The following is a 12733-nucleotide window of genomic DNA, read 5'->3' on the forward strand; positions in this document are numbered from 1 at the left end:
TGGGATCAGTCCCTGGAATTCACGTTGGGCCTTCTGGACACTCACGTCACTGTTGGCCACAAGGGGGCATAAGGAAATGAGGTAAAGAAAAGCTGGCCCTGCAGGTGAGTGCTGCAGATGGGGGTCAGGGTGATGAGCCCAGATCTTCCCTTGCCCCTAGAGCCTCACCCAAGCCCTCCATACGATTGTGAATACCGTTATGGGGCTTCCCTACCCAAGTTAGAGTCCAAGTTGAATGTCAAAAGGGCAGGAAATATTTACAAATTGTTTTTATGAGGAAACCAATTTTGTCAACGTTCGACTTGTGGATTTGGGTACAGCCTGGCTGACACAACCTGGAAATTAGCTCATCTTAACCACTTGCTAGTAAAGCACTATGATCACTTTACACAAAGGATGAGTTAAGGAAAAGGAGGTGTCACCTTATGTCACTTTATGACATATTCCTGTGTAACCTGAAAATAGGAAGAAGCAGTGTCCCTTTGGTGAATATATAGCTGTGTTTCAGGGAACTTGATGTTTTGGAGAATGGTCTTTGGTTAGTGAACTGTGGAGTGCAGTGTGCAGGAAGGAATAAACTTGGGAACCAGAACATTTGCCTTAAATCTGAGGTCTGCAACTCACTAGCTGTGTGACCTTGGGCAAGTTACCTGACCTCTCCGAGCCTCGGTGTCTTCATCTTTAAAATGGAGATTCCCCAGAAATAAACCATCTGGATGGGGCCCGCCCACCACATGGCTTTCTGTGGTCAAAGTTCTGAGGAGGCTTGGACCACTCCCAGGGTTCACCCCAGGCAGGAGACAGATCACACCCAGCGAGTCACATACAACAGAACTCCCAGGATGATAGAGAAGCCAGATGCAGACTCGCCCTGAAGGGGTGCAGGGTCTGGGCCCTGGGAAGGGATTCTACTACTTGGGATCCCTGGAGAGCACCCCAGGGAATGTCAAGGCCCACAGCCTCTCACCTCCAGTGGGGACTCTGTGTGCAGAGCTCAGGACAGCTTTATTGAGATGTAATTTACATGACACACTGTGTAAGTTTCAGGTATACAGTGTGATGGTTTGACACATACAGGTTAAGGAACCCCCACATAATTATCATTTCGTTACTATGGTGAGAGCACTGATGCTCTGCTTTCATAGGAAATTTCCAGTTCACAGCACAGAACTGTTGACTGTAGTCAGCAGAGCTGTTCATTTTTAAAAATTTGCTTCTTTAGAATTGGGACTCCAGGCAAGTCTGGGGTCTCCTAATATGGTGGGATTCACCCACTACCTTTGAGGAAAAAGAATCAGATTCCAGTTAGGGTGCAGACCCCATCTCGTCTGCAGGCTGGTTGGATTCCCCTTTGTGTGCTCCTTCCCTGAAACAGGTGATGGGGTGTGTGGGCTACTTCTCAGGTCCACTCTGTCATGCAAAGTCATACATGGTGGGTGGGGGGGCTGAGTTCCACGCTCTCTCTCCACAACCTTCTGGCCTCCTGCTTATAGACACCACAGAAAGACCCTGCGCTGGTCACACACCCCCAGCCCTGCCCTGTATGGCGGAGGCTGCTCCTTGGCCTGGAGGGCTGGTCATCAGGCTACGGTGCCACCAGGCTCTGACGGCACAGGGGAGAAGAGGAGTGAGTGGGTGAGTTGCAGGTTTGCGGAAGGATGTGACAGAGGTGAAGGGCAAGGAGGAGAAAGACTCAAAGGATGAAACCCCGAGGGATGGCGGCGCAGAAGACAAGCCGAAAAGGAGAAAGGAAGGTGGTCTCCACGCAATTCTTAGGCTTCTGTCCTCCTCCCCGCAGTGTATTTACTATTAAATCACAGTCAGTGTAGTGAATAAAGGACTTCCCAGCTGGTTCAGCAGTAAACAATCTGTCTGCCTAGCAGAACACTTCGGTTTGATCCCTGGGTCGGAAAGATGCCCTGAAGAAGGAAATGGCAACCCACTCCAGTATTCTTGCCTGGAGAATCCCATGCACAGAGGAGCCCAGCAGGCTGTCCATGGGGTTGCGAAGAGTTGTCCATGGGGTTACTTAGCGAACTAAACAGGAACAATGAGAATAAAGCAAAGTGGACTGTGCAAAAAGGCCTTGCCAGAACAAAGAGGCTGAAAGGACCTTGTGATCCACTCTAGAACATAAGTGTAATTCAGTTGAAAAGGAAACCACCCAAGTCTCCTACACTGATGAGCGCAGGCTGCTGGGACCCCCAGTGGCTTCAGCAAAAGGCCATCAGTTCCCTGAATCAACTCAGTGCCAAGGCCTCATCCCAGCTCCCTGACTCCTGCCATGACCGAAGACGAGAAATGCTGTTTCCAGCTAATGTGTATTGAGAGCCGGGCAGCTTTTTAAATGTCTTTCCTTGCCTTTTCACAGCAGCATCTGCTGTCACTACCGCCATGTCCGTGTCTTGTGTAATACGAGTGTGTCTGGGGCTACAGGATGCAGAGGTGGAACAGCGATGCTGTGGTCTGAACGTTCGAGTGCCCAGATTCACATGTTGCTGTCCTAACTCCCAGTGTGATGGGGTTGGACATGGGAACCTCCCAAGGCGCTTGGTCTAGAGGTGGGGCCCTCGTGAACGGGATCAGCGCTCTCGTGAAAGAGCCCCCTGCAGAGCTCCTTGCCGCCTCCTTCACGTGTGTGGAGAAGGTGACACGGAACCCGAGCACATGGGGACTCTGACCTCAGACCTCAGCTTGAATGCAAGCACCTGTTACGTGGGATTTTCATTACAGAGAACTATGGTGTGTGCCCTGGAATGGGGTAGGGCAGACAAGGCAGTTAGGATTCATGTGTCACACTCAGCATCATCGAATTTTCTTTCAGCCCAAAGAAGGCGGAACACAACCTTGATTAAGCAAGCTAGGGGCCCCTGGTGCTGTTCTCAGCTACACGTCTGCTATGGGGTCAGGAGGGCTGAGGCTATCGCTGCAGGAAAGGGAGGTCCCAACAGCGTGTGACTGCACAGCTCTGAAGGGGGGCCACTCATGTAGACACTGGTCTGGGTCCAAGGGGTGCCCCCAGGGTGCGTGGCATTGCAGTCACCTCCCCCATCATCTACCTGCAAGTCCCCCAAAACCTGGTCTGGAGGAGCCCTCCAGGCCACAGGGAGCTGAGGCTGAGAGGCCCGTGACCCAGCTAAGGCCACAAGATCGGTGATGGGCCGGACTCTGCCTTCCTGACTGCATCCAGGCCATTTGCAGCAGTGGAACCACCCGAAGGGGCAAGACATCTGGTAAACCCAGCTCCTCAGCGGTGCCCTCCTGACCTGGCTGCAGCGACTACATGGATCCTGCAAGTGTCTGTCTCCCCTCATCAGCCTGCCCCTCTCATGTTTCACTTACTGAGCATTTCCTGTGAGATGCTGCCAAGGAGCTGCTCGGTTCAGTTCCTTTGATTTTCTTTTAAGAGAAGCAGCATGTATGGAAATCAAACTGGTTTTGACACGGGAGCAGTAACAAAACTATGCTTTCCGAAGTGAACATAAATCACAGTGCTGTCTTCGATGTGAACTACGGCAGCTGTCACCGGAGGGCGCAGGTGTCAGCTCTTACACACCAGCCCGCACCCCGCTTCCCGGGCTGGGACTCACCCGTGGGGGTGGCATCTCCCCCCTTGCTGAACCGGGGTGGGGGGTGGAATTTCTTCTCAAGAACTTTCATTTCCTCTGGGCTCAGTCGGGACTCCCTGATCCCGCCCTTCCTTTGGGCCAGGAGCTCCCTGGGGCACCAGGAGGACCAGCTCGGGGTGTCTGTTGGCCCACAGTCCTTGCCAGGGGCATCCATGGGCAGGAGAGCATGTGAAGGCATCCTCACGTGAGGGGCCAGGCTTCCAGCATGGGCAGCGGGCTCTGCAGTGCTCTGCCGTCTGCATCTGCGAACTCAGGGGCCCTGACCTACGGTTGCTGTTCAGTCGCTCAGTCGTGTCCGACTCTCTGTGACCCCATCCTGTGAAGGCCTCAGGATGACAAGGCCTCCCTGTCCTTCACCATCTCCCGGAGTTTACTAAAACTCATGTCCATCGAGTCGGTGATGCCATCCAACCATCTCATTCTCTGTCGTCCCCTTCTCCTCCTGCCCCCAATCTTTCCCAGCATGAGAGTCTTTTCCAATGAGTCGGCTCTTGCCATCAGGTGGCCAAAGTAATGGAGCTTCAGCTTCAGCATCAGTCCTTCCAACGAACACTCAGGACTGATTTCCTTTAGAATGGACTGGTTGGATCTCCTTGCAGTCCAAGGGACACTCAAGAGTCTTCTCCAACACCACAATTCAAAAGCATCAATTCCTTTTCAGCAGAAATACTTCTGGAGCCTTCCTCTCCCCTCTGCTCATCCCTGGCATCCACTCCCTACTGCTCCATCATCTCTAAGCCACAAGGACTGAGATTAGCCTGAGGGCGGTGAGCGCAGCCACAGGGCATCCTGGCTGAGGAACCCTGATTGTTATCTGCAAGCAGCCTCTGTAGACTGGAAATACCCCAGGTCATCTTCCAGGGAGACTCTAGTATTTATGTCCTCAAAGTTGCTCTGGCTTTTGGGAGACCTAGAAATAACGGGGGCGGGGGGGTGGATTTTTCTTTGGTGCATAGGATTACATCGCAGGCAGAAGAAGAGGGCGACAGAGGATGAGATGGTTGGATGTCATCACCGATTCAATGGACATGAACTTGGGCAAGCTCCAGGAAATGCTGAGGAATGGGGAAGCCTGGCGTGCTACAGTCTGTGGGGTCACAAAAAGTAGGACACGACTGAACTACTGAATAACAACAATCATTGTATTACACGAACTTCTACTGAGCGCCTCCAAGGAAGGGCCGTGTGGCGTGATAGGTCCTGAGGCTTACATGAGGATGGCCTGGGATAGAGCGTATGAGTGCCAGTTTCTGCACCAGGCCCTCTACACAAACTCATACCCTGAACCCTCAGAATATAGGATTTATGGGGAGTCATGGCTCAGATGGTAAAGCATCTGCCTACAATGTGCGAAACCCAGGTTCGATCCCTGGGTTGGGAAATTACTCTGGAGAAGGCAATGGCACCCCACTCCAGTACTCTTGCCTGGAAAATCCCATGGACGGAGGAGGCTGGTGTGCTACAGTCCATGGGGTCGCAAAGAGTCGGACACGACTGGGCGGCTTCACTTTCACTTTCATGCCCGCTTTACGGTTGTGGAGATGCAGCCCAGAAAGGTGGAGTGTCTTGTTCAAAGTGACAATAAATGCATTTATTTGTGCAGTCTTCCATCACATAAAACAATGTATGGAGCTTCTATTATGTGCCAGGCCTTCAAAGCATGAGGATACAAAGTTGATACCTTCGTTTCTTGTTGTAGAGACAAACCAGTGTCCAATCACAATAGTTTTATAAACACTACGGTGGGCAGATGGATGCCTCCGGGAGTCAGGGGCTATCGGGAAGGCCTGTGTGGTGCTCAAATCAGATCCACCTGACTCTGAAGCTCTCAGTCTCGCAAGGCTGAGAGCAAGTCAGACGGAGAGGAGAAGCCTGCTTTTCAGTCTTGTTGCCCGTTTGCAGCCTTCTGCGTCTGGTATGTCTGAATCCTCACGTCCTCTCGTCTGTGGGAGCGGCACTCCTGGAGGACACAGGGGTTAATCTCCTGTCTCCACGTTAGATGCCCAACAAAGGCTTGATGACTTGGATCACGGTGCTGCAGGCCTCTGTCCCACTGCCCCCAACCTGCTTTCCATCCTGACTTCCATCCACAGTGCATAACCATCTGTGCGAGTGTTTAGTTGCTTCAGTGTGTCTGACTCTTTGCGACCCCATGGACTGTAGCCCCCCAGGCTCCTCTGACCAAGAGATTCTCCAGGCAAGATTACTGGAGTGGGTCGCCATGCCCTTCTCCAGGGGACCTTCCCAACCCAGGGATGGAACCCACTTCTCTTAGGTCTTCTGCGTTGGCAGGTGGCTTCTTTACCCCTAGCGCCACCTGGGAAGCCATAACCGTCCACCGGTGCGTAGCATTAGAAATGTAGGGGTGACCTGAACTCCTCCGTTTCACTCACTGCCCAGCCCTCACATCAGGCGATGGAGATCCAGGCGCAGAATCCCATCCTTGGTGATCCTCACTGTCAGCGTGTGACCCCCTCACCCCGGCCTTCCTCTTCACCTCCTCCACCTCCTCTTCATGGGCCCCGCACTCACTTTCACCCACTGTAACCCTGGCTCCACACCGCCGCCAGCATTGCGCTCCTAAAAAGCATTTTAAATTAGATCCTGTCTTTTCAAGTTCAAGTATGCCCAGTGACTCTCCTGCACGTGAAATAACGTCTTCCGGTTCCCTTTGCCTCTTACCAGTTCTTCACAATCTAGCCTTCTCTGGTCTCTCCACCATCTGCCCCAGTCACACGGACTCTAGAACTGAAATGTGCCTTCCTGACCCTGTACACACTTCACTGTCTGAGCCTGAGGCGAGATCATCTCCTGCTTCTTAACCTAGGGAATTCCTACTCAACCCACAAAACCCAGCTCAAATAACCCCTCCTCCAGAAGGTCTAATCACGCCCTCTCCTGTGATTCTCCAGCCTCACATTTCTGCCTTTTTGTTAGTGTTTATCATAATGTATAGAAATTATCTCTACATATATGTCTTCTGGACATAAACTCCTCAGGGGTGAGGACCATTTTTATCTTTTATTCCCAACACCTAATCATAGGTTCTGCTCCATACAAAGTACTCAGCGAATATTTGTGCCAGTCCTTTCTGTTGTGTGTTTTGCCAGAGGCCTCTGCTGCCCTAATATTCTCTCTTCAGTTAGGTAACAGGAAGCAGAGAAACCCAGCAAGGAACAAACCCTGGGGCTTTCTCCTTTATCTTTGGTCATAATTGTCCAACTTCAAAATAAATTCTGTAACACACCTAGTCACCAGGCATATCCTCCCATCAAAGGGCGTTTGATGTTGGTTTACATGAAAAAAGTAGTACTTGCAGAATAAATAACTCCTTACACCACACGATGGTGGCAGACATCCCAACACCAGGAAGAGAGCCAAGTAACGGAGCCTCAGGTCACCTGCCCCAGCCGCCGGGGCACTGGGCAGCCTTTGAGGCTGAGAATGGTCCCCTGGCACAGAATATCCAGGTTCATCTAGACAACTGAGGTCAGCTGGTTCTGGAAGAAGACCCAGTGATACTAAGAATGACATTGATGGCATAGAAAAAAATGTGTCTTTAGATTTTAAAGGGCGCCTTACAGCCCAGGTACTGGGATGAATTTACCCTGAGAACCAAGTCAACAGTGAAGGGATTTTTAGATCCAAATTCAGACTATTCTACCCTTAAAGTACTTAGGCAGTGACAAAGCGTTGGTCACTCAGTCATGTCCAACTCTTTGCAACCCCATGAAATTCTCCAGGCAAGAATACTGGAGTGGGTTGCAGTTCCCTTCTCCAGGGGATCTTTCTTACCCAGAGATTGAACCCGGGTCTCCTGCACTGCAGGCAGATTCTTTACTGTCTGAGCCACCAGGGAGATAAGTGCATGTCTAAATTATTTGACTTAGGTAACAGTTTGACTGGGGAAAAAAAATCAGACAAAAGGGGATGAAGAAGTTACAAAACTTTAAATTAGGAAAATTGAAAATGTATGAAATGTATGAAATTCCCTCTGAAATTGGAGACCACTCTGCTTCAGTCAATTCACCGTAATACAACACAAATTAAATCCATTGCTCAATAAAATGCACCCAGACTTCCTATTAAGTTGTGTAAAACTGTATATACAATGGGCTCTCTGGGGTTCTCACTAAAAGGACAATTTTTTGTATTTTCCTAATTAAATACTCCTAGCTTCAAACAGTTCCATTTTCATCTTAAGGAGAATTATTTTCCAATTGACATTTAGCCCGAACAGGTGCTGTTACATTCACAGCTCTTGAGCTGTTGGGCTCTTTACAACTGGATGCCAGAGCTAATCAGAGGCATCACCCCTCATTTCTACCTGAGCATAGTTTAAAATCTCAGTATGTTTGTAACTCATTAGTTTTTGGCATTCCACATAGCACATTAGCTAATAGGAGCCATTCTTTCTTGGGAGCACAATTAGCTGTGAAAACAGATCTTAGAGCCGACTCCCTCCTCCCCCACAGGATTATGGAAGGTAGGAAATGCAGGTGATTATCAGAGTTTGCCTTTGAGACAGACATCCTGCTCCTCTGCTGGCCCTTTGAACTGACTTTGATAGGCAGTAATTAAGAGGGATTCAACCCCTGGAGGAGCAGGGGCTGCAGCCCTGTCTCTGCTCCCCCCGCGACTGAGTCCTTGTTTTGAACTATTGATCAAACAGATTTGCAGGGATTTGTTCTAGCCTGTGTGGGGTAAGAAGGAAGGAAGTGAAGGAGGGAGCAGGGAGAAAGGAGGGGACGCGTCTATAAATAGTTCAAGAGGGAGCCCTCCGATCAGACCTCGATTATCGCATTTCACGCACCTTCCTCCCTTCTCTTTCAGAAAAAGCAGTTCCCAGCAACTTGCTGAGTTTCCATCTCAGCCAAAGCTCCACTGCGGGTGCAGAGCTGCCCAGCTTCGAGGAGGACGCCGGGAGGGCTGAGACGGTCAAGGATGGTGGTGGTGGTCCTGCTGGGGCTCGGCTGGCTGTGCGCCCCCCTGGGAGCCCTTGTTCTGGATTTCAACAACATCAAGAGCTCTGCTGATGCACAAGGGGCCCAGAAGGTAACGCCCTGCAAGGGAGGAGGGCTGGGTGCTGGGTTTGCGTGAAGCATCACTCAGGTCGGGGTCTGGAATGGTTCATCTAGACTAGCTGGGGAGCTGGAAAGGCAGTGAGCTGGACTGAAGGCATCTTGGGAGAATCCAATCACCTTAGCATTCACTCACCTAAGAAGCCTAGTGGCTTTTCAGGGCACTGAGCTCTCAATTCGCCTATAAATCAGAGAGGAAGCAAACACTTAGAAGGCTGTGCCACGTGCCAGGCCTCTGATACATAATACCTTGCTTCCTTAGAGCTTGAGATAGTTGTCACGCCTCCTAACGACGGATGATGAAAATGCAACTCAGAGATGCTGAGGGATTTAACCAAGGCCACGCAGTCGGGGAATACGGGAGTTAATAGTTTAATGCTGCATGGCAAGGAGCACCGGCTTGTCACCCTCTCACTTCACAGAACTGTATTATAGGAAATTTTCACATCTGTTGTAGATGAGAAAAGTCAGTCTTTGGAATCTGTTGCTCTGCAAATGAGGCATCCCTAAGAATCAGGTGACTTGGGTGAGATCCCCCAAGGGTTACTTGGCCAACGGTGACTGATGGACTCAAAAGGTCAGCTAGACAGAGCTGCCACAAACCCCAGCGTTCCATCTCACTAAGCGGCAGCACAGTGTGCAGGGCTTCCAGCCACACAGCAAGAATCTCGCAACCAGGGACTTCCCTGGTGCCCCAGTGGCTGGGACTCTGCACTCCCAAGGCAGGGGGCCTGGGTTCGACTCTTGATCAGGGAACTAGATCCCACTACAACTAAGGCCTAGTGCAGCCAGATAAATAAATAAACAAATAATCTCATAACCATCTCTAAGACACATGGGAAGACATTTTCTTTCATTTTCACAAAGAGCATAAAAATTCTGGGTTGAAAAGTAGGACAATTTTTCAAACACGAATAACCTTTGCAGCACATAGGTCCCTTTGTTGGTGATTTGCTCTCCCCTTCGTGGGAGAAAACCAACTCTAGTGGAAAAAAAATGAAGATGCTGCTAGAGGCTTGCCGCAGCATTTCAAGGCCTCAGCATTCGGCTGCCTCCACCTCCTGCCTGCAGTAAAATGTCTCCTTTCATCTCGCTGGATTCTCTAGCCCTGTGAACAAATGTCCCTTCACAGGGCTCACAGTGCGTGTCTGACAAGGACTGCAGTGCTAGACAATTCTGCCTCAAACCTCAGGATGAGAAACCGTTTTGTGCCACCTGCCGTGGGCCACGGAGGCGGTGCCAGCGCGCGGCCATGTGCTGCCCGGGGACGCTCTGTATGAACGGTGAGTCGGCCCGGAGCGCGACAGGACCGCTGTGCTCCGACGAGGCGGAGACAGCGCCGGGGTCTCTTGGACGATGATGTCCCACGACAGGCACTCTCTAAAGGCTCCCTGAAGTCATTCTTGAAGCGAATCTCCCCAGCTGCCTTTTCTCGATGCAGCAAAATAGCCCCTTTCCTGGCAACAACTCTTGACAGCAACGTGGAGATGATTTTAAAGGAAGGGTGCAAGTTGGAATCACTGTTTCCGCTTTGATTCGGTTACTTAACTCCCTTCTTTGCCTTATGTGAGATATAAATATTGATTGCACGTGTCCCAGAAACCTAGACAGTTATACGGAGACTGAAGGCAGAGGTCCTGCCAAACTCTCTGGCAGCCCGAGGATGCGCCCGCCCCGGCTCTCATCCTAACTCCGCCCGCTTGTCTCTCAGATGTCTGTAGCGCAGCAGAAGAGGCGGCCCCAGGACCAGAGAGGGCGGTGGACGAGCAAGACGACACAGACACACAAGCAACAACCGAGCACCCCATTCAGGAAGACAAACCCAGGAGGAAGCCAAATATGAAAACGTCACAAGGCAGAAAGGGTAAGAGCGGCATTCTAAATTGAGTGTGTGTGTGTGTGTGTGTGTGTGGGCTTCCCCAGTGGCTCAGTGATAAAGAATCCGCCTGCCAATGAGGAGATGTGGGTTTGAGCCCTGGGTCAGGAAGATCCCTTGGAGCAGGAGATGGCAGCCCACTCCAGTATTCTTGCCTGGGAAATCCCATGGACAGAGGAGCCTGGCGGGCTACAGTCCATGGGGTCACAAAGAGTCGGACATGACTTAGCAACTTAACAACTATATAAACACGTTTTTTAAAAAAGAAAAACATTTTCTCCTCTTGGGCTCCTCAGGATAGGCTGAGGCTGGCTTATTCCTCTCCACCCCAGAAACACCTAGGAAGCATGTTCCACTTCTAATCTCTTTCCATAGATAGCTGCAGAGGCCGTGTGGGAGTAGCACAGGTAGCTGACAGGCCTAGAGGAAGGGAATACCTATAATCGTGGGCTGGTGGGCAAGAAAACTTTCAACTATTTAATTAAACTTTCTATGCACATGTTTTTACAGCCTATAATTCTACAAATAGAAATTTTCCCTTACTAAATCCTTAGAATACAAAATAAGGGCTTCCCTAGTAGCTCAGATTGTAAAGCATCCAACTGCAATGCAGGAGACCCGGGTTCAATCCCTGTTGGGAAGATCCCATGGAGAAGGAAATGACAACCCACTCCATATCCTTGCCTGGAAAACCATATGGACAGAAAAGCCTGTCTATACAGTCCATGGGGTCACAAAGAGTCGGATGTGACTGAGCAACTAACACACACATACCTCAATTAAAAAAATACATACATACAAATGTAAGCCAATAAACTTGTTTTATAAAAAATGCAAAATAAGAGATGAACACAGATGCAGTAACTTTTCATTCCCAAACAAAATACAAACTTCACTAAGATGCTTTTTACACAACTGTAATCTTAAAATCCAACCTTTGACAGAAAGCAGCTGGAATGTTTGAAGGTGAACTGGATGCTCTTGTCGGCGTCTTTAGGTTAACTGGTCCCCATATAAGCAGTGGTCTCTTACCATGTCAGGACACATCCCCTTTAATAAAACACTGACGAGTGATACTTTATGTCTCAAGACAGGAAATCCCATCTTTCTCTGATAGATGTTTTAACTTTGTTGTTGTTCGGTCACCAAGTCATATCTGACTCTTTGCAACCCTGTGGACTGCAGCATGCCAGGCTTCCCTGTCCCTCACCATCTCCCGGAGTTTGCCCAAGTTCATGTCCATTGAATCAGTGATGCCATCCAACCATCTCATCTCCCCCTGCCCTCAACCTTCTCAGGCAGTATCTTCTGTTCGGGAGAGCTGAGATGTCCATTTCGCTGCTGCGCTCAGCCTTGGAGCTGGGCCTGCTGCTCGAGGCTCACTTTGCCGGAGGATCCTCCCTGCCGTGCCTCACCCCAGTCCCAACCCCACAGCCACCTGCTTATCACTAAAGCCTGTGTCAATCCTGTTACAGGGCAAGAGGGAGACAGCTGTCTCAGAACTTTTGACTGCGGGCCTGGACTTTGCTGCGCTCGTCATTTCTGGACCAAAATCTGTAAACCAGTGCTACTGGAGGGACAGGTCTGCTCTAGGAGGGGGCACAAAGACGCTTCACAGGCTCCAGAGATCTTCCAGCGCTGTGACTGTGGGCCCGGGCTGGTGTGTCGGAGTCAGGCAGCTAGAAATCGACAACACGCACGGTTGCGAGTGTGCCAGAAAGTCTAAGGGCTGCAGGTCTGACCTGGCAGGAGTCTCAGGCATGCACTTACACTTCTTCCCATCAACATGTCTGAAAATCCAATCTTGTAGCAAGTGAAACAAACTGAGCTGGAGAAGCTGTCTTGGATGAATAGAAACTAGTTTGGCTTTTTGTCTGTTTCTGCAGAAAAGTGAATGTGATTCCAGAACAAATTTAAGTTCATCCAGTGATTCAGTTAGTTCAAATAAATCTTGTAAGTAATTTCTGGTGAAGTTCTGATACCTGACAGGAGTTGGGTGGGGAGGCGGAGTGACAATGTATCTGTTGTTAAATTAGCTTACCAGGGAAAATGATCACATATTTTCCTTAAAACCCCTACTGTTTATAATCCTTCATTTCTTGGAAGGGAAATGCCATCTCACTACAAAAACAAAAACTTGGTTAATA

The 12733-nt window shown here is 50.0% G+C and overlaps 1 protein-coding gene across 1 annotated transcript; it reads left to right on the plus strand.

The window, feature by feature from the left end:
- The first annotated feature begins 8573 nt into the window (after positions 1-8573).
- DKK4 (dickkopf Wnt signaling pathway inhibitor 4) lies at positions 8574-12312 on the plus strand. Its single transcript, XM_055416283.2, has 4 exons — positions 8574-8684; positions 9843-9993; positions 10422-10574; positions 12062-12312. The coding sequence occupies exons 1-4, from the start codon at positions 8574-8576 to the stop codon at positions 12310-12312; spliced, it is 666 nt and encodes a 221-aa protein (XP_055272258.1).
- The last annotated feature ends 421 nt before the right edge of the window (positions 12313-12733 follow it).

The sequence above is a fragment of the Moschus berezovskii genome, chromosome 26 (assembly GCF_049115385.1).
Source record: "Moschus berezovskii isolate FMDL1 chromosome 26, NW_MosBer_1.0, whole genome shotgun sequence".
NCBI classification, from domain to species: domain Eukaryota; kingdom Metazoa; phylum Chordata; class Mammalia; order Artiodactyla; family Moschidae; genus Moschus; species Moschus berezovskii.

What these genes read in the sequence shown, in the direction of transcription:
- DKK4 (XM_055416283.2), top strand. Translation starts at nt 8,574, where the DNA reads ATGGTGGTGGTGGTCCTGCTGGGGCTCGGCTGGCTGTGCGCCCCCCTG. An exon ending in ATGCACAAGGGGCCCAGAAG is followed by an intron (nt 8,685 to 9,842) that starts GTAACGCCCTGC and finishes GTCCCTTCACAG; the next exon opens with GGCTCACAGTGCGTGTCTGA. An exon ending in AACGTCACAAGGCAGAAAGG is followed by an intron (nt 10,575 to 12,061) that starts GTAAGAGCGGCA and finishes ATCCTGTTACAG; the next exon opens with GGCAAGAGGGAGACAGCTGT.